At 37.9% G+C, this 20464-nt stretch overlaps 1 protein-coding gene across 1 annotated transcript; it reads left to right on the top strand.

Annotated features, from left to right (window-relative positions):
- Positions 1 to 1104: 1104 nt before the first annotated feature.
- On the top strand, positions 1105 to 19811 carry LOC107572007 (peptidyl-prolyl cis-trans isomerase CWC27 homolog). Its single transcript, XM_016258413.1, has 4 exons — positions 1105 to 1219; positions 12843 to 12952; positions 14059 to 14171; positions 19416 to 19811. Exons 1-4 carry the CDS (start codon positions 1105 to 1107, stop codon positions 19576 to 19578), a joined length of 501 nt encoding a protein of 166 aa, XP_016113899.1. The 3' UTR covers positions 19579 to 19811.
- Positions 19812 to 20464: the final 653 nt, after the last annotated feature.

Here is a 20464-nt window from a genome sequence, read left to right as displayed (position 1 = left end):
AGAGATATGCTTTATAAAAGTTAAGATTTGTCCACACCCTCCTAAAACGGCTCGTTCTAACACGTCGCGATGTGGGAAGATTTGCATAACGCCGCCCAAATGTTCATGCAAAGAAAGAAGCCGTGATTTTATTCTCGCTGTAGTATTATTGCCGCCGCCACCATGTCGTGGAGACGTTGTGTGTTTCGTTGTGAAAGCGAAACTACTTTGTTTGGCCTTCCAAAAGAGGACGATATCCGCTTCGTCATGCCTGGAGCTGATCTGTGCTGGTCGCTGAGGAAATACATCAACTTCGCGCTGTGGTTCACCGGATCGGCTTTCACCGCGGATGAAGCGGAGTCCAGCTCGGGGTCGCCACATGTGGTTGTCGCAAGCCTGCCGGCTACGCCATTCTCAAGCCCGCCGTGTGTGACGCTGTTTCATTGTGAAAGCGAAACTACTTTGTTTGGCCTTCCAAAAGAGGACACAACTAGAAATCAGTGGTTAAGTTGTATTTACAACACTGTTCCAGAACAGTTCAACCCAAATATTCAGATGTGTGCAGCACATTTTATGGAGGACTGTTTCCTGAACTTGCAGAGTAGCCTACAATGCGTCTGTGGCACAAAGGCTGTTTCTGTAGCAGTATGGTGAGGGGCGTAACATTTCCGTCACACGCTTGAGGCATTCGGCCAATCACGACGCACTAGATCGCTGGCCAATAAGCGTACACCTCGCTTTTCAGAACGATGAGCTTTGTAAAAATCGACGCGTTTCAGAAAGGCGGGGCATAGAGGAGCAACAATAATGTACATTATGTTGAAAATAATGTATTTTTTTTAACCTTAAACCGCATAAACATTGCATTACACCAAATACACAAAATAATCATGACCCCTTTAAGATTTGATAATTTTCCATGTCACGTTAACTTGTTAAATACGTTTTATTCATTACTTGAATGATTTATCTCAGATAGCAGGAAAATATCTTCAATTTGGTTTGCGTAAAAAGTATGCTACATGTTTTTTCCATCCGTAACATGTTTTTCCCTTCTACATTTTGCAAGACTTATTGAGAAAGTGATTGATCCAAGCCTGGAAATTAATTCCAGCTCTCGGTTGAATGTCTTTCCACAGTGATGAATTGAGAAAAGAAGCTCGCCAGCTGAAGAAAGAATTACTTGCAATCAAACAGCGAAAAGAAGATGGTGTGAAGAAAGAAGAGGATGTCAGTGAGGGTGAGTGTCTGTGCCACAAAATCACCGCTGTTTGTCTTTTTATTGACAATTTGAAAAAGCCCTGTAAAATTTGTATACTTTGAAATGTCATGTTTTGTACTGTTTTAACAGTGAAAGCGTCATTTATTTCTCACACATGGTGAAATGAAAGTATTTTATCCATTCCCAAAATCAAGTCAACATGTACTGAGATCCTCCAAACAACTAAATTGTTCTTTTTTTTTGGAGTTTTGTTATTCTACATCAGGCCTTGTTTTTTATGTCAAAATGATCCGAAGCTGCTGTGTGTGTGTGTGTGTGTGTGTGTGTTTTGAAAGCCTGAATGTTGGCTGTGAGCGAGCGTGCGAGTAACATTAAAGGTTTGGCATTGCTAGCTGTTATTTAGTTGATTCTTTTAGACATGCCTAGTTAATTGCTTACCTTTTGTGAGAATTTTGAATAGCATTGAAACCTCTTCAGTCTTTATTTGGTAATCATTTACTCAACCCCATGTCATTCTAAACCTGTGAAATCTTGGATATAAAAAAAGGAGAAATTTTGCAGGATGTCCTACAATGGACCTATTTTCATTTGTTATTTCATATGTTGATTGGACTGCTATTCTTTTGGAATTGCACACTTTGCCAGAGTGTTTCCGATAGCTATTTGATCAGTAAAATGCATTAAATTAGACAAGTTTAAATATCCCCCAATGAAAACAGCAGTTACCAGGGTCTGTCAATCTCTAAAAATGGCAGAAGCCCAATAAAGTGGTCCATGTGACACTATATTTCTGCTTCTCTATTGAAGCCATACAATACCTTTGTCTGAGGAACAGACAAGATTTAAGTTGGTATCCACTAAAAGTGGATAAAGTTTGTATTTTATTTCTTATTTTAAAACCCCATTCTTTTTTCAAATCTGACAAAGAACATATCCGTGTCTTAATTTCTCCCTGGGAAAAAAAAAAAAAAAAGTATTCTATTTCGCTTAAAGAAAATTACTATAATGCATTAAAGGTGCAGTAGGAGATCTTGGAAAATGCTAACTTTAGCCTGATAGCACTGAAAGCGAACGTCCCACCCTCCCTGCAATCGCTGTCCAAAGCCACACCCCCTGGACGCATATATGCTCACAGACCAAAATACCAGAGACAAGATTACTACAATAGGCTACATCAGCAGTTCCCAATTCCAGCCCATGTTCCAAAGTGAAGTAAACTTCAATGGATTTCCCTCGCTCAGGGAGGAGAGAGCAATGAACACTGTGTAGGGATCATATTGATTGGAACACAGTTCATGCACGTAGCTCACTTCTAACGAGTTGGTTATCTGAATCGCGAGGACTGGATTAACCGCTGGGCTACATCATGTGTCATTCACCGGTGAGAAAACTTTAAAAGTACTACAATACCAGGAAGGAAGATCAGGTTGTTGATGTTTGTCTGCCATTCTTGCTCTGTCTGCACAGCGTGCGTGAATGCGCTGATGACGTATCCTGTCTGCGCAAACCGGGTGTGCAGAGGTATGCAGATGCATACGATTACAGGCAGGTAGGAAAGCCAATTAAAACGCTCGGACCGAGCGTTTTGATTGGACGAACATTTCTTGGTCCTACGCCTTCCACAGAATATATAAATACAGATTAATACATTTAGACCACTTAACTTAATGATTGCTATCGGGATGTGAAGAGACTTTCAACCAGCATAACATAAAAAATGTTTCTGAAGACAATCACCTATTGCACCTTTAAATAAAAAACATAAACATATATATTCTTTAATTTTGGTATTTATTATTTGATATTTGTAGTGTTTTTAATTTATAGTGATTTCAGATATTAAAAGATCATCAGAATACACAAAATTATTGCTATGGCAAAGTATAAACCGTTGCATTGTAGTAAAGAGAATCTTATTTTCATTATGCAAAATACATTTACATTTTTTTTCCTCCACTTCAACCTGAAGTGAAATGTGACCAGGACATGGTCACACAATTTTCAAGCAATTCACTCATTTACTGGTGTGATTGTAGCAAATTTAAAGGGACATTCAAACTCGTCTGAAGGAATGGTGTGGGTCTTCAACTTCAAGACAAGTCTGGGTCAAGTTATTTCAATAACGTTAAAGTCTAGTTTCTAATATTCTCCTGTTTGCAAAGTCAAATCTTTGTGGTCTGACAGCATTCCTTTCCAATATTTATCATAACCATAGAAATGTGCCTCCACCTCCCAAATGTCTGCAAGCTTGATATTTTGTGGCCAAATCAGACAAGAGCAAGAAGCTATTTGAAAGTTCTTGTCAATACCGAAGAAGACATTATCCTCACAGTCCTTTTGATATGTGCATCAGTGATGAAGAGAAAGTATAATCAGAAGAGTGAAGTGGCTTTCTCTTAGATGGTCCTTTCAGTCAAACGTCGATTGGTAAAGCAGGGCTCGACATTAAGCCTTGGCATGTGCAAGTGAATCAGTCATTCACTTGTTCAAGTAAAAAAATTACTTGTCCAGGGGGGAAAAGCGTCTTTTTTTTTTTTTGCATAAATATAATTTATTCTGAAGCAATAGTCTCATCAGTGCTCTATCAGGTCTTACTTTAATGAGCATATTTGTGATATTTGCCTTAAATTGATTTCTAGGACACTTTTTAACTTTATGAAGGGCAATATTTTCCTAACCTTATTACATGTACGTGTCATCATTTACGTCAAATTCTTAACTTTTATCAATGCATTCAGTTAGAATATTAAGACACTGCATGGTTGTTACCATTCAAATGAAATCAGTATCAACAAACTCCATCTTTCCACTGCAGAGGAAACACAGAAAGTGCATCAAAAGTGCCATTTAGATGTAGACTGTTAAATGAAGATAAGAGGTTCCATAAATGCATTTACACAGTTAAATTGCAAATACATAATGCTAAAAGATTAATGTTTTCCTTTTTTTAAAGTGGCCCTATTATGCATTTTCGAATATTACCTTTCATACAGTGTGTATTGTAGCTGTCTGTGAATGTAAACACACTGCAAAGTTGTGAAGCCGACAGTGCACGATAAATAAAGTTTTTGTCTTTCAAAAAAAAAAAAGAATCGACTCTGAACAGCCGTAGCGAGTCGTCAGGATTTCCAGTCTCACTTCCGTGATGGCTACACGACGTAGGGCAATACATTTGCATAATGCCCTCCTATGTTCTACATTGTCCGCCTGCGAATAACTTGTCCCGCCCTCAAACACTATAGCTTGCGCTGTACCCGGTAGACCAGTCACAAAGGAAAGGAGGGGTTTTGAGAGACGGAACTTAGAACTGCTTTGAACGAATCATTTACGAATCATTGAGAACTGAGGTGAAATTAAATATATATTATGAGAAAACTAAAGTGTTTTTTGATCTTAAAAATAATGACATAGCTGGTCTCATGGTGCCTTCGCGTGCGATCACAAACTTTATAAGTGCCGCTTGTGATTATGAGCTCGACAAATTCAAGCGGTCGACTTCACATTGCTTTCATATGCAATTGACAAGAAGCTCTTTTGGAAATAAAATATGGTGCGTGATGCTTCCTTTGTCTGGACGTTCGTGCACGAAGCATTGGTATCGATCCCTCTTTCAGAAGCAACCTTTTCACAACTCCAGCGCTGAACTGACCATCGTTTGTGAGGCCACCCAAAGTAAAATGATTACCACAAACATATAGGACTTTAGGTTTTTTTTCGGGACTTGAGATGTCGTCAATGTTGGGAGAAATCTGGAACCGCTCGTTTGGAGAGACTGTTTATGATTTATTGGGATTATAAAAAATTATTGGGTGGATTTTTACCATTATAGGCTGGTTGTTTTCACACACTGCGGCCACACAACTGTGTTCAAACACCTTTATAAAAGTGATTTTTGCATAATAGGTCACCTTTAGTTATGAAACCAACCCACCAGTAGGTGGCAGCAAGTCACTGTCTTAATGAGTGAGTCATTGATTCAACAGATTCGTTCAAACGGCTGATTCATTCAATAAATGAAGCAAGTGACTGTCTTTATGAATGGCTCACTGAATCATTGACTCGCCCGATTCATTCAAAAATGCAGAATTATTCAGTAGCAAAACAATGTTGTGTGTTGCTCAGAGATGCGCGACTGTTCTGCTGTGGCTTTGCTTAGAACGTTTTTCGTTTGCGAAATAGAGCAAAAACGGTCAATAATGTGTCCGTTAATATTAACTACTGTTTATTGAACTACTGTTGTATAAAATCAATGTCACATTTGCAATCGTGCTGATAGTCGGGAAAACATCACTCATGGTCGTCAGTACAATATATATTTTATAGAATATCTTTTTTTTCTACCGCAGTATGTTTGTTCATGCTGTTGCGCTTATTAGTTCTGATATCTCTGTGAGTCAGACTAAATTGACGCGACCTTGATTCTGTCAATACATCATCCGTTATCAGTCACCGTTTACACTGAAAGTAATAAAATCAGAATCATTCTCGCCAAAGTTTCGTGCTGCCCTAGTTATTGTTTACTAATGACGTTTGAATCAGATGAGTTGTCAGGTCGGGCAAGTAAAATTCTCTTTCATTTGCCCCTTCACAAAATCCACTTATCCCGGACAAGCGTTAATGTCGAGCCCTGGGTAAAGACTCTTAAGAACTTGCCGGAAGTGCAAACAGGACTTGAAGCCTTTTCTGTTTCTCAGATCCAGAGAGCACTCCAGGCTCTAGGTTTTTTGCTTTACTTCCTGTGAGGATTTCTGCATGCTTGAGATTTGCACAGACAAAGCTTTGACTTCTACAGAGCTTTCCAATGACCCTGTTGTATATCACTGTCTTCACATTGTGTGTTCTCAGAGGGCAAAGGTGTTTCCCCTCACCCTAGTCAATGTTTTCAGTGTTTTTTAACATATGGCCTGGAATGTCCTATTTACACTCAGCAGCCAGTGCATGTTTGAGGCCTACTTACCTGAGCAAGAAAGATGGCACTTATTAAAAAAGAATTACAAAGAGCCATTTTAGAGAGTTTTTGTGATGGGATATTCATAATATCATGTCATAATCATTAATTTAAACTTTAGTTAGTTTAACTTAACATTTAGAATTTGTAATGTGTAAAAAAATCTAGTTAGTTCAATTGCACATTTAAATGTGCAATATTACAGAAGGACTTTAACATTCTCTTGGCTCTTCGTTTGGCACTATGACGGTTTCTTGACAAAACACTTAAACAGTCACTTGTGCCAGTATGGTGTTGACATTATCCACATTTTTGTGGGCAATGTGGAGTATCCAGCCTTTGCTTATACAATAATAAATGAAAATGTAAGTGTTACAAATCGTAATGCTGACAGAGGTACAGACTGCCAGTTTTGTGTTTCAGAGGGCTTTCATAATGACTGTGAAAGACACGTTTTTCCAAACTGTTAAAGACACGTGAAATCCTCGAATTGCTGTTGTTAGATATGCAGATATGTATGTATTGATTTAATTATTCACAAGAAAAAAAATTACAGTGGTAGAAATTGACTTTTGCCCACAGGAACCCATTTGTCAAGCGTCTTTGTAAACAGACTGTGCACAAGTGCTATGCTTTAAAAAAAACAGTTTTAAATGTTTAACAATATTCTGTAAATGTATTTAATTCCTCAATAATAATAATTCCTTAATTACTATTTATTCTTTTAGTATTATTGTTATAATAAACAAATTAAATAAATATAACTTTACTCTAAGAAAAGTCCATAAAAATAGGGCAAAATATAGTTCGTTAATATTGAAGAATTTTCCGTATTGAATTTTCAAAGGTGTTTTAATCTGTATGTTGAATTATGCATTGCATTGCATTGTGTTGTGTTTTAAGGGTTAAAAGAAATGTCCATAAACTTAACAGATAATGTCCTGGCTTAACTACAGTACCCTTTCCATTTTTTTCCCACAGATTTTATTTATTTGTTTGTTTGTTTATTTTCTGTGAAAATTATAATAATCATATTTATGAATAATAAAATGTGGTGTTAATTGTAATAAACTAACATACTAAATTGAAATCCTTATTAAAAGCAAAAAAGGAATGAAAAATATTAAAGTGATAGTAATAATAATACTTAATTCTAAGTAATAATATTTTATATATTTTAAATTCTATTATCTAAATATAATTTGACTTTTTATATTAAACTTATATTTCTGTAATAAACATTTTTGATAAATGTTAAAAAAATTGATTAATTTATCTCTCTCTCTCTCTCTCTCTCTCTCTCTCTATATATATATATATAATTTATGTATGTATGTATATAGGAGCGGCATGACACGACAAATCCCCGACAGTAAACTGCTGCCTCGTTCTATCTATGACGTACTGACACAAAATTAAAATGATTTGCAACAGTCGCTTTGTCGCATCCAGTGTAGACACCAGGGCTGTGTATTGGCAAGAATCTGGCGATACGATACGTATCACGATACAGGGGGTTGCGATACGATATGTTTCGATACATTGCGGTACTGTAAGCAAGGCGATATATTGGGATTTTTCTTATTTTAGGAATAGGATATATTTTTAGGAAAGCTGTCATAAAGAACACAGCCCCATATGCAAACCTTAGCAATAAATAAATAGAGTCAAGGGGGACAAATTAAAGTGCTTGCAGGATCCTTTAGTTAAATGTATAATATGTATTTTATAAAAAGACCATAGAGTAACATACAATGTCATAACATTTTGATCTGAACAAAATAATTACATCTGCTTAATATCAATGAAAAATAAAGTGCTTGCAGGATTTCTAAAGAAAACAAAACAATTTAAAAACAATAAAATAAATACAGATGTTAAACATTCTCAGAACCATTCCACTTGGATTTCACAGGTTTTTCAGTTTGTATTTATGTTCCGTGTGGAATCGCCGAGACCAACCGCACCGGCCCAACTGCACAAAACGCCCCCACCACGAGAGAAAGCTGCAGCCGCGTGGTGACCCTACCGCCCGCCGTGCCCAGCGCGAAGGCTCTGTTGGGACTCGGCAAGCGGCGGAACTGAGGTGACGTTAAAAGCCCAAATGACGAAAAGGGACCTGGAACAATTCTAGTGGCGTGCCCTAATGCTAGTATTTCCTGTAACTGTTTAAGTTCAGAGATGAGCCATCTAGCGGTCAGGATATAAACTCAAAACGAAACAACTGCCATGAATCTTGTATGATTTTTTTTTTTTAAATATCGATATTCCGTTTTTGAGAATCGATACCGTATCGCCAAACAAAATATTGCGATACTCACATGTATCGATATTTTCTTACACCCCTAGTAGACACGGTGTAAACCACTTTTAAAACTGAACTTAAAGCCCTCACACTAGCCTCACTGATGTTCTGCTTCCATCTCGGTTAAAGTGAAAGTTGGCTCTCTTGTCATCTAGTCATCTGGTCCCACCTCCTAATCTCAATGTTTGGGTTTGAGTCCGCCTCTCTAGTGTTCATGTGTCCACAGAGGCTACTTCCAGCTTTGTATTCAGTCCCGAAAGCAAACACATTCCTCCCCTCTCTCTAATAACAGCAAGCCGCTCTCTTGGCATCTGGTATCTTATTTTAGGAAGAAGCCAATTGTCTCCTCCGCAAATCAGCAAGCAAAGTAGAAGAAATTTGTACCTTTTTGAATTATTATTTTCGACAGACATCTCTTCAGTTTTCAAGACATAAATTATAGCATGTTCGTCTAGTCTGGTTTTCTCTTTTTGTCTTTCGTGAGAGCCAAAAATAAGAGAGACATGCTAAAAACACTGTCCGTTTTATACCCACCCTAAATAATGTGGCAACATTCTTTCTACCACTCTGAGTTATTTATACAGGTTATGCCTGTGTGCACAGGGTGTTTTATTTCGATGGCGCCTTGTCAGTCAAACGCGTTGATGTGCAAGAGAAATTGTGAGAGCGGAATCTTATGAAAAAAAGACACAATAGCAATTTATTTCTTATTAAAGTATTTCAGTGCATTTGTGTACTTGCACTGCATTTGCCACCAATAAATATCAACATCATGTTTTACATTTTTTAAAGTAAAACTCTTAGTTGGTAGCTGTGAATTGGATAAGTTCACTACAATACAGTAAAACAGTATTACTGTGAAATATTACAATTTAAAATAACTTTTCTATTAGAATATATTTTAAAATCGAATTTCGTCAAACTCAAAGACAGTACTTAGCAACACCAGCTGGAGTCGATGGAGTGTGCTGCTGTTGTAGGCCCTAAGGGTGCCATCATTCAGCAGGCCTGCGAGTCGCGGTCTGCAGCTGGGCCCAAACGCGAGCGCTGAGCAAGCCGAGCAGAAGGCATCACTTTTTGCTCACATAAATCACCAAGAAAAGGGTTGTTACTAGCGCTGACTTTTCAGAACGGTGATTTCAATCACATCTCCGAATTTGTGGCATTCATGCGTTGAATACCTCTGTAAATGAGTAATTGCATGGTTTGAGTAGCTAATGATAGCCATTCTCTTCAAATAACCGGTTTTAATCAAACTTTAGTTATTCAATTAAGTTCCACTCTACCTGAACATTACACCTCAGGTAAGTCTGGCCCAGAAATGCTTTCAGCTAAAGGGCGAGATGTTTGCCTGACAGGTATATTAACGTCATCCAGTTGTGTCTAGGGGTTTTATCAGGTTCTTATGCCATGATAAAGAGGGTCTCACTTAAAGTCAAATGAAACATCAGTCACAGCTAACAATACTTTTGATAATTGACTTATCTAACAATTATTACAATTATTCAACTATTCTGATGATTACAGTTATTTAACAGCTCTTCAATAACTCAGGTTTTGTCTTACTTAAGAGCTTGTATGACTGCCAGACTGACACGAAAGATAAGAAATTGTTGAATAAAGTAATTTTTTAGTTTTCTTTGCGCACAAAAAGTATTCTTGTAGCTTCGTAACGTTACGGTTGAACCACTGATGTCACATGAACTATTTTAACAATGTTCTTACTACCTTTCTGGGCCTTGAACATTTCAGTTGCGTTGCTGTCTATGCAGGGTCAGAAAGCTTATCAGAAATCAGGGTCAGAAATATCTTAATTTGTGTTCCGAAGATAAACGAACATCTTACGGGTTTGGAACGACATGAGGGTGAGAAATTAATGACAGAATTTTCATCTTTGGGTGAACTATCCCCTAAAGGCCATTAATATTTTTTTTTATGTTTTGGAAGTCTCTTAGACTCACCAAGGCTGCATATATTTGATCAAATTCAGTAAAAAGTAATTTTGTGAATTTTTTTTACTCTCTGTTTTATTTAAAATGTAATTTTATTCCTGTGATGCAAAGCTGAATTTTCAGCATCATTACTCCAGTCTTCAGCGTCACATGATCCTTCAGAAACGTTCTTTCAGAATCATCCTTCAGAAATTCCATGTTGAAAACAGTTTTGTGGAAACTTATAATTATTTTTTCATGAATCTTTCATGAATATAAAGTTAAAAAAGCAGTGTTTATTTGAAATGGAAATCATATATAGCATTAGAAATACGGTCACTTTTGATCCATTTAATACATTCTTGCTGAATAAAAGTTTTAATTTTTTTCAGAAAACAATCTTACTGACCCCAAACTTTTGAGTGGTAGTGTATACAATACAATACAATACAATACAATACAATACAATACAATACAATACAATACAAGTGTATAAAATACAATACAATACAATACAATACAATACAATACAATACAATACAATACAATACAATATAATATAATAGTCCTTTAAAGAAACTTTTGCAGCAATATTCATTTTTGATTTATTGCCATGTATGCACAGCATATACAAACTACTCAAAGAATGTAGAAGTTCTTGTACTTTGTTTTAATACATGTTTATTTCAGTCCTATCAAAGCTTTATCTTTCACTGTCTGGACTATGGCCATGCTAAACATGCTTTCAGCTCATATTGGCAGCCCTTGTTTTATAGATTTGAAAAGAGTTAGAGTGTTCAGTTTTCTACACAGTCAATGTGTTTTAATAGTCTCTGGCTCATTACTTTCTTTCTGTCTTTCTAGTTTTCTATTAGCTCATGCCACAGACTAAACATTTTCAAACCCAGTCAGTGGCTCTCAGACGAACGCATGGCATGCTCTCTCGGTTGCTGAAAAACAAATTTCCAGCCTTTCTCCAATGCGTTTTTCAGTGCACCATAAATACGAAGAATAAACAAGTGTTCCATTTGTGAGAGCAAAAAGATTTTTTGTTACATGACAGCGCTAACATGAAATAAATCACCCAGATGCTTGAGGCTCCGTCTGATGCAATTTGTTCCCCTTGAGCTTGTTGTGGAGAAGCATTCAGTCATAGTTGCCGTGAGGGCAGGTGTGGTCAAAAGAAGCACTGTGCCCGCTGGGCGATCTGTGACATCAGCGTCCGCCGTCTGAGCTGGGGAATTTGCAGTGGCACATTAATGCCTGTAGACACCAGTGTCAACAGTCCAGCCTTGATGTTATTGACTTTTCCAATTCCTGCCATTCTAGCATGGGATTTGTAGAATACACGTTATTTTTTATGCACCTTTCAAATTGTTGCGAATGATTAGGAGAGAATTTTATATGACCATTTTATCATATTTATCCTCTTGCAGGGTTCAGGGCTTTTTAATGTAAGCATTTGAAGTAGGAAACTCATTTCATTGGATAATACTATGTTTCAGCATTGTCTGTACATCACATGATGAGCTGTTGTTCAAGGTTTGTTGTCATTTCTTTAAACATTGTAAGAGTTTAAACATTCCAGTCTCATTCCAGTTTTTTATTTTATTGTTTTTCTGGTTTTCTTAAACCAGACAGAAAAATGTCTAAAATTTATTAAACCATTGAAATATTCAGCTACAATTTAAAAAATTTAAAAGAAAATAAAAAATATTCAGCCAAGCATTTTACGTTGATTAATACATTGGCAGTTTGCTAACTTGTAGTTTTACACCTTGCATTAAAATGCAGTTACAGGAAAATGTATATGATTGGCCATTTCTGAATATTTATTATTGAATATTTATTAAATATTCACACTCACACATCTTTTTCCACTCTCTCCACTATAAAGCAAATAAAGGAGTGGCTTCACAACAACTCTGTGACTGTTCTTGAATGGCCCAGCCAGAGCCCTGACTTAAACCCAATTGAGCATCTCTGGAGAGACCTAAAAATGGCTGTCCACCAACGTTTACCATCCAACCTGACAGAACTGGAGAGGATCTGCAAGGAGGAATGGCAGAGGATCCCTAAATCCAGGTGTGAAAAACTTGTTGTATCTTTCCCAAAAAGACTCATGGCTTTATTAGATCAAAAGGGTGCTTCTACTATATACTGAGCAAAGGGTCTGAATACTTAGGACCATGTGATATTTCAGTTTTTCTTTTTTAATAAATCTGCAAAAATGTCAACAATTCTGTGTTTTTCTGTCAATATGGGGTGCTGTGTGTACATTAATGAGGAAAAAAATTAACTTAAATGATTTTAGCAAATGGCTGCAATATAACAAAGAGTGAAAAATTTAAGGGGGTCTGAATACTTTCCGTACCCACTGTATATAGTCAGATTGATCCCTGAAGGGAAGTTAATTTCTCTTATCTAGATTGTAATCGCTCTTCTTTTCTCTCAAAGGTGACAGTAAGCCGACCAGTGAGGCAGTGACAGAGTACCTGGAGAGCAGGAAGAAGTATGAAGACAAAAGGAAGCAGAAACTGAAGAAAGGCTCTGGCCGAGAGGCTCAGGTAAGTCGTAGCTTCAAGACACTAAGATTTTCTCCTGCTCTTATAATGGAACTGTCTTGAACTGTTCATTTGTGAAATGAACATTACTTGGACACATTCACTTCTGCTTTGTAATGTAGACACATGCATTTTCTGTAAAACAGCTTTGAAACAATGTGCATTGTGAAAAGTGCTATACAGATACATTTGAATTGAATTGAATTGAACTAAATGACACGTTTACCCAAGAATGAGAATGCTGCCATCATTTACTCAAATTCAAACCTTTTTGACTTACTTTCTTCTGTGAAACACAGGTGATTGTATGAAGACTGTTGTGGCCACTAATGTGCTTTATTGCAACTTCAAAATCTAAAGTCATACTTTGTGTGACAGAGTGAAACTTTATTCATCATATATTGAAAATGCAATATTAATGCTAAATTACTTTAAATGCAGTTTAACAAAACATAAAGCACAAGACTTTGTATTAGGTTATATTGGGTATTGTAAATACTGAAATTACAGATTTAAACCATTCCCTTTTCTAAAAGCATCCACCATACTGTATTCTACAATTCCTTTCCTGAGTCTGTCCGCAGGCTGTTAGTCAATTATCTGTAGTAAAGTCAATTGAATTATTCATAGCAAAGATTTGACTCAAGAATAAATCAAATGTCACTACTTGAATGTGCTGGAGGGCATGCCAACATTTTCAGTGAATGACAGACTGTTTCAGCTGTTTTTGTCCTTACAGAGTCCCAAACAACACTGGACCCCATTGACTTTCAGTGCTTGGAAAACTGATTTTCCTTCCACAGAACCCAATACAAAATATAGTGCCTCACACATTAATCATACATAGGTGCGTAGGACAAAAGTCCAATATAAACTAGAAAAATATAAATCCTGCACACTAGTCAAACTTACATCATCACAAAAAAGATTTATGTCGGTCACTCGACCTTCCTATTGAATAGAAGAATGGAAGTCATACAGGTTTGGAATCAAATGAGGGTGATGACAGGATTTTCTACATGAACTGTCCCTTTGAATAAGCGCAGAGCCTTTTTTTTAATTCAAAAACACCCAAAGTCAAAATAACACACTTTCTCTTGCCTTTAAAGACACTCGCCCTTTTGGAATGCTTCAAATCCAAACTATCATCTGTGATTTCGGAGACTCCTAGTGTTCCAGAGGAAGACGTCGAGGAACTTGGCGAGGATGACGATAAGGGCTGGTGAGTTGCTTTTTCTCGCTTCTCCATTCCTACAGAGGTTTAATGCACTAATGGACTTGCAGTTGTCTGTGATCAAATGCATTCTCAAAAACCTGTGCCTCATTGGTTGTCCCAATTCACAGCTACTGTTTCGCATTAAGGTAGCAGAGCTATTTATTTGGACTAACATAGCGAAACTTTCATACAGCTGCTTGCTTTAAGTGTGCCTGAGCCACCTCGCTCTTCAGCCAAGTAATGCGTTTGGCTCTGCAGCGCGCTGACACCATTAGAACAGTATGCAGTGTTTGTTTTTGCTGCGCTGCAATAGCCACTTGTGGAGAAGTAGTTTTCTCAGCTGACTTAACTGAGTAAATAACTGCTTCAGCAGACGGAGTGCCCAGATGGAGCGTGTCTCACTCACCGTACGCCAGACAGGACACGTCAACCTGCAGTCAGACGTGTGCGGTTTTTTTAACAGATGCTCATTACGAGTGCCAGCAGAACCAGCACCCGGTGATAAACCATTGTTGGAATTTTCCATAACACGAGCATATGCTTTGGATATAGGCATGCTGGTGTCCATACCAGGCATTTTAATCAGCATAACTAGCGAGCTGGTCAACTCGCTTCACTTTGAAGACCAGGTTTTGGTCTGTCAAGTTGTGATGGTCAACAGGATCTAGCTAGACCAACACCAAACCAGCACTAACTGCCTGCACCACTACCGGTCACCCATGTCTCCTCAGATCGCCAACTGTGAAAATGAATGACTTCTGTCTATTCTGTCAGATATGTCCTAGTTTGACTTGAAGAGTGGGGTGTGTCACACCCCTTAATTCATTAAACAATATGTAATATTCATTAAACAATTTTTTACATGCAACTATATATTTAGTAAGATCCCATCACATCCAGCTGCCTGTGACATGACAGCTAAAATTAATTTTGTCGTTGCAAACATTTCCTGGGCCAAAAATATATATATGACGTGTGAATGTTCAGTGCTTAAATCATGTCTTTTTTTTGCTATATTTTTAGCCATTAATTATTAAAATATTTTTCCTAAATGGTTCCTGTGCCAGTGACTACAAAAACATTCTAATGATTATTATTTATTTTTTTATTAAACCTTTTTTTCTGGATAGTTTATGAAAATGCAAATAATGTGCAGAAAAATGTTACTTTTTTTGGGATTGTTTTATTGCTGTTATTGCTGTTTTTCATATAAATGTTCAGATTTTTATTTTATTTTTATTTTTTTATTGAGAAGTCATATTTTTATTTTATGGCTGAGTTATCAACACTTGTAATTTCAGTTGATGGCAGAAATCTGTAAATACAATCAGGTATTAGTAAAAAGGCACATCTTACCCCACTCTTCCCTACTGATTGTTTTCACAATATCACTCACTACTAGGCATTGTGTCAGACATTGTTGTATGTCATGAGCTGTAACAACTGCCTCATCTGTCTGTATGTCACTGGAGACATTCCAATCCAACAGCGTACTACGAGATTATGAAGACAGAAATGAAATAATTACCATGTCACAGCGGTACTAGATCACTAAAACACACACACCACTCACTGTGCAAATATTAAGTCTGTTCGGTTTTATTTTTGCACTAAAAGACTAAACACAGCTTAGATTTTCTTTTTTTTTTGGTCCTGATCTGATGGGACTGTTTCCATGTCGGGCCGAGGGTGTTATTGACAGCTGAGTTCTTTGGCCAGGATAACATTTATGATGCTGCAAAATGAATCTGGCTCCAGGGAGCATCAATCTTAATGCTGTATGTGAGGCACAAAGTTATGGCCCTGATTGTGCGCTTAAGTACACAAATAGAATATCAATTAGAAATGTTTCAGTTTGATTCTGTTTTCTCCATAATCTTCCTAGCATATGTGATGAAGATGCATGCGTTTGTAAGTACGGCCTCTGAGATGGCGGTAGGTACTTAAAAACTGATTTTGCTCATCCACATTTATGGCTTTCAGTTTGAAAGATGTGTTTTTCTATTTAATGAACGCTCAACGTGATTGGACATTACTGTGATTCATAGATACGCTTCATTTCTAAAGCCCTGCCATGACCAATGCGTCACACGGCACTTCTAGTTTTTCCGAGGATTACGGGAAGCAGACTGGTAAATCATTCTGTTTTTTCGGTCTCAGTTAAAATGTATAGCTTCAGTGGTTTGCTTTTTTGGGTCCCACACTAACGTATACCCTATCCATATATACAGTTCATTGAAAACCTAGGGTAGTTTTCCATTGGAAGCGTTTGAAGTGACTTGGATGCGGCAGAAACTTTGCTTAACCGTTTGGTAGACGTCCGCTACAGTCATTTTGCGCTTTCGCAGGAAAACCATAAATCACAATCAAATGTAAAGAATGCGGTCAGGCGCTCTGCAGAGAGTAATGTATTTCTGCTTGATTAATTATCAGTATTAATGGTGTGCGAGTCCGTGCCGCAGCCGCAGCGGTGACGTGCTGAGGATAAAGCGAAGATCTGTCAGACCGTCATCCTCCCTCTTCACGCCGCAAGCCACCACAAGGAAATGAATGGACACGGTGTGTTTTTCTCTCGTATTCACTTTTCATCAAAGACCTTGAGTCTTTATCTAAATGGGGGGGGGGGGCTGTCTGAGCCCGGGTTCCTACGTGTTTCCTATCAGTTACTCCATCTTCAGGATGGACTGTCATTACTGTCTAAGGACCCCCACGATGCTGGGGCGTTTTAGGCCTGACTCCGAAGAGGAGGAGAGACGGGAGGCCCCCAGTGCTAGAAAAACAGCAGTGTGAAGTCTATACCACTTTCTGAACGCCTGTTGCACCCCACAAACGGAACATGGGTTACAACAGGTCAGACACTGGAAGTCAAGTCTGGGCCAGATTGTAAACTATTCCATCTGTGTCTGCCTCTACAAAAACCCCTTTTCGCCCAGGCCTCCGCTACCGCTTCCCCCTCTTTTGCAAAAGCGAAAGAAAAATAAATTCAGGAAGAGGCTTCCGTGGGCCTCGGCATCATGGCGGGAGTCCCTCCCTGATAAGAGCCCCAATCAAAAGGTGGGATTTTTGCGCAAGCCATAACTCTAGGCAAGGACTCCGGCGGGCTGTCATCACCGAGACTGCTAGACAAATTATCAGAGCCAGCTGCCTTACGCGACGGGAGTCCTGCGGGTCTGCCAGAGTATAGCCATGACATTCTAGATGAGCTGTCACATCTCCTACGGACTTCAAATGGACGCAAGCATGCACACACTCGGCCGAACACTTAAAAATGGGCTTGCATGCACTCACAGACTCTTTATGTGTCTATTTGGCTGAATCCAGGGGTTCTGGGATGGCTCAAAAATAGCAGCGTGGCGGATTACTTACCAATGAGAGGGCTCATAATTTTAGAGAGCAGGCCACTTCCATTCTTGGTTCCTTCATGCATTCATCTTGACTCGGACAACGGGCTCAATTTAAAAATCTATGTTCAGCTCCTACAGTTACTTCCTGACACACTTCTGCGAAACCACCAAAACTTGCACCATATTGAATGACAGCTGGGAGTCGTTGAATTATTGAAGCGTCCCGTCACGTCTTGTTCTTTCAAACCAGCCCTGGGCTTTGCACCGCAGATTTGGATTTGTGAAGGATAGAGTCGTTCCAGAAATTCTGACCTTCACCAGAATAGCTCCAACAGGTGTGGAATGTCAGTTCCTTTAGCATCTTTCTTTGGTTTAGATGAGACCCCAGAGAGCCATCCAGCCGTGTCCGTGATGTATAACAATGACCTGTTTCACCCTTCCTGACGTTTCTTTGAGGTTCTCTCCATGTCTTGATTCAGACTGATTTTCTGACTCCATGTCTTGATTTTCTGTAGCCGTCATTTCAGTATGAAATGTAGGTCAGCAGAGCAGAGGTGAGATGTGTGGATATGCACACATCCTAGTCGTCCTCCAAAAACAATGCCCTAAATATGACCTCAAACAGAATGAAAATCCATTCATCATTTACTCACATCATTCCAAACTTGTATGACTGACTGACTTCTGTGGAACACAAAAGAAGATATTTTGAAGAATGATTCAACTGTCTTTGTCTGTATGGTGAAAGTTAATGGGGACTGTGATTGTGAATACCAAGAAAAAAATGGATGGGTTTGGAACAACATTGGAGTAATTTCTCTTTAAATATCTTAGTGTGGACTTCTGAAATCACAGAAGCTGTTAGTAGAACTACTCCGATATGACAGAACTGAAGTTCTGTGTCCTGTTGGCGTTGTGTTAACTCTGTCTTGGATTGGGCTGCAGTCTTCAGGAGTCCTCAGGATGCGACTTTAGCCAGCTGTGAGCTATTCTTTCTGATGCTGGCACTCAGGAATACTCAGTGGATTGTGATTCTGCCTGCCAATCACCTCCAGCCCTGCCTTGAGGAGAGAGAGAAAAAGCATTACTGAAGAAATGCAATATAGATGAGCATCTGTACTGTATTATTGAGACCATCTACATGGGGCATCGCTGTACAGGCTGAAGCTGAAGATCAGACCCTAGTCACATGCATACAAAAATTGCAAGTACCTGGTTTGCTGCTGTGCTGAATAGGTTTGTCTCAAATTATGTAATGAGATATTCAGTCAGTTAATTTGTTGAAAGATGTCTGTGCAATTTTTTAAATTTTTTTGCCAAACCAATCAATCAGTCATTGGTCAGCTCAATCACAGTCACTGTCAAGAAAAGTTAACATTTTAGAAATTTCATGCGTGGATCCGATTGTGACAAAAGATGTTCCGCCAATGCTATATTAAAGTTAAAGGGATAGTTAACCCAGAATTTAAAATTCTGTCATCATTTACTCACCCTCATGTCGTTCCAAACCCATTAATAATAATAATTGTTATTGTACAAACTATAATAAAAATAAGTATATCAACAACAATACTACTACTGCTAATAAATTATTATAATTTATACTATTTATTTAATTTATCTTAAAATATTAACTTTTTTATTAATGTTTTATATTTTATTTTTTAGTTTAGACACCACTCACAGTGGGAGTAAATGACAGATTTTTTAATTTTTTGTATGAGTTATTTCTTTAAAGATGCTTTGAAACAGATTGTTTGCGGACTCATCCAAGTTGGAAGTCTGCTCTGATCTGTTCCACCGGGAGATTCCCAGCACTTGTAACACTGATTTTGATGATTTAGTGGCCCATGAGCTGCGCTTTGCTGTTCTTTTGAACTGAACTCCATTTCCCCTTGTGATTTAGGATGGCCCATGTTCTGCACTTTGATGAACAAACCAGAAAGGTAAAAGATGCCAATATGCAGGACGAAGACACGTTTGAGATCTATGATCCACGCAACCCCGTCAACAAGAGGAGACGAGAGGAGAGCAAAAAACTCATGAAAGAGAAGAAGGCCAGGAGGTGAGACTGCCCGTCTGGAGTGACTCCTGCCATTGAAAAAGAGGGGAACGCATTTCTAGCTGAGAAGAATCATATTCACTGTGTGTGGGAGATATCTGCATACTCTTTATTGAAAAGACATTCATTTCTGTCTACTAATAATGAAGATGCTTATGAAGATGGCAAGCGTTTATTGTTTTTAACCCATAGAGGAAAGGCAACGCCATCATCTTATTCCTCAGTGAAATTTTTTTTTTGCATCTTTACGCAAAACAAACCTCTTCATGAACATGTTTAATTATGAAGATGGCAAGCGTTTATTGTTTTTAACCCATAGAGGAAAGGCAACGCCATCATCTTATTCCTCAGTGAATTTTTTTTTTGCATCTTTACGCAAAACAAACCTCTTCATGAGGGTTTCATCCTCTCAAAATGACAGTGTAAGTTTTCATCTTGTTAATAAAATGCATTATTTCTGATGTTTAAGCATTGTTGTTCACTTTGTGACCTAACTAATAAATTAATTAAATTAACGGTCAAACTGCACAGGCCAACTAATCTTAAAACTGACATCAGTCATAGTAACATAACTGAAGCCAATACAGATAGAAGGTAAGCTGGCCATTAGTTGATATAAAAGCATATAAAAAAACATGCATTGATCCAATAATATAAAAAAATTAATTGCATCTATTATATAATTTAATAATTGATCATGATTAAAAATTAGCCATAATGACAATAATAATAGCATATATGTTGCGGAAGCCACGCATGCATGCTCTCAGACACAGAATGTGCAAGACTGAGGAAATGCACTCTTTAAATTAAGAAAGTTGAGTTGGTATTTTCAAGTTTATTATTATCAAGTTGTTAGCCTCCCCAATTGCGAGTTATTACGCATATTCTGG

This window comes from Sinocyclocheilus grahami, unplaced genomic scaffold (assembly GCF_001515645.1).
Source record: "Sinocyclocheilus grahami isolate Dianchi unplaced genomic scaffold, SAMN03320097.WGS_v1.1 scaffold1680.1, whole genome shotgun sequence".
Taxonomy (NCBI): Eukaryota; Metazoa; Chordata; class Actinopteri; order Cypriniformes; family Cyprinidae; genus Sinocyclocheilus; species Sinocyclocheilus grahami.
The sequence above is the reverse complement of the archived record's forward strand: the minus strand, read 5'-3'. Positions and strand labels throughout refer to the sequence as shown.

Coding starts and splice junctions, on each gene's coding strand:
- LOC107572007 (XM_016258413.1), top strand. CDS start 1,105: ATGTCTTTCCACAGTGATGAATTGAGAAAAGAAGCTCGCCAGCTGAAG. Junction 1,220..12,842: donor AGAAGAGGATGTCAGTGAGG/GTGAGTGTCTGT, acceptor TTTCTCTCAAAG/GTGACAGTAAGCCGACCAGT. Junction 12,953..14,058: donor GCTCTGGCCGAGAGGCTCAG/GTAAGTCGTAGC, acceptor TTGCCTTTAAAG/ACACTCGCCCTTTTGGAATG.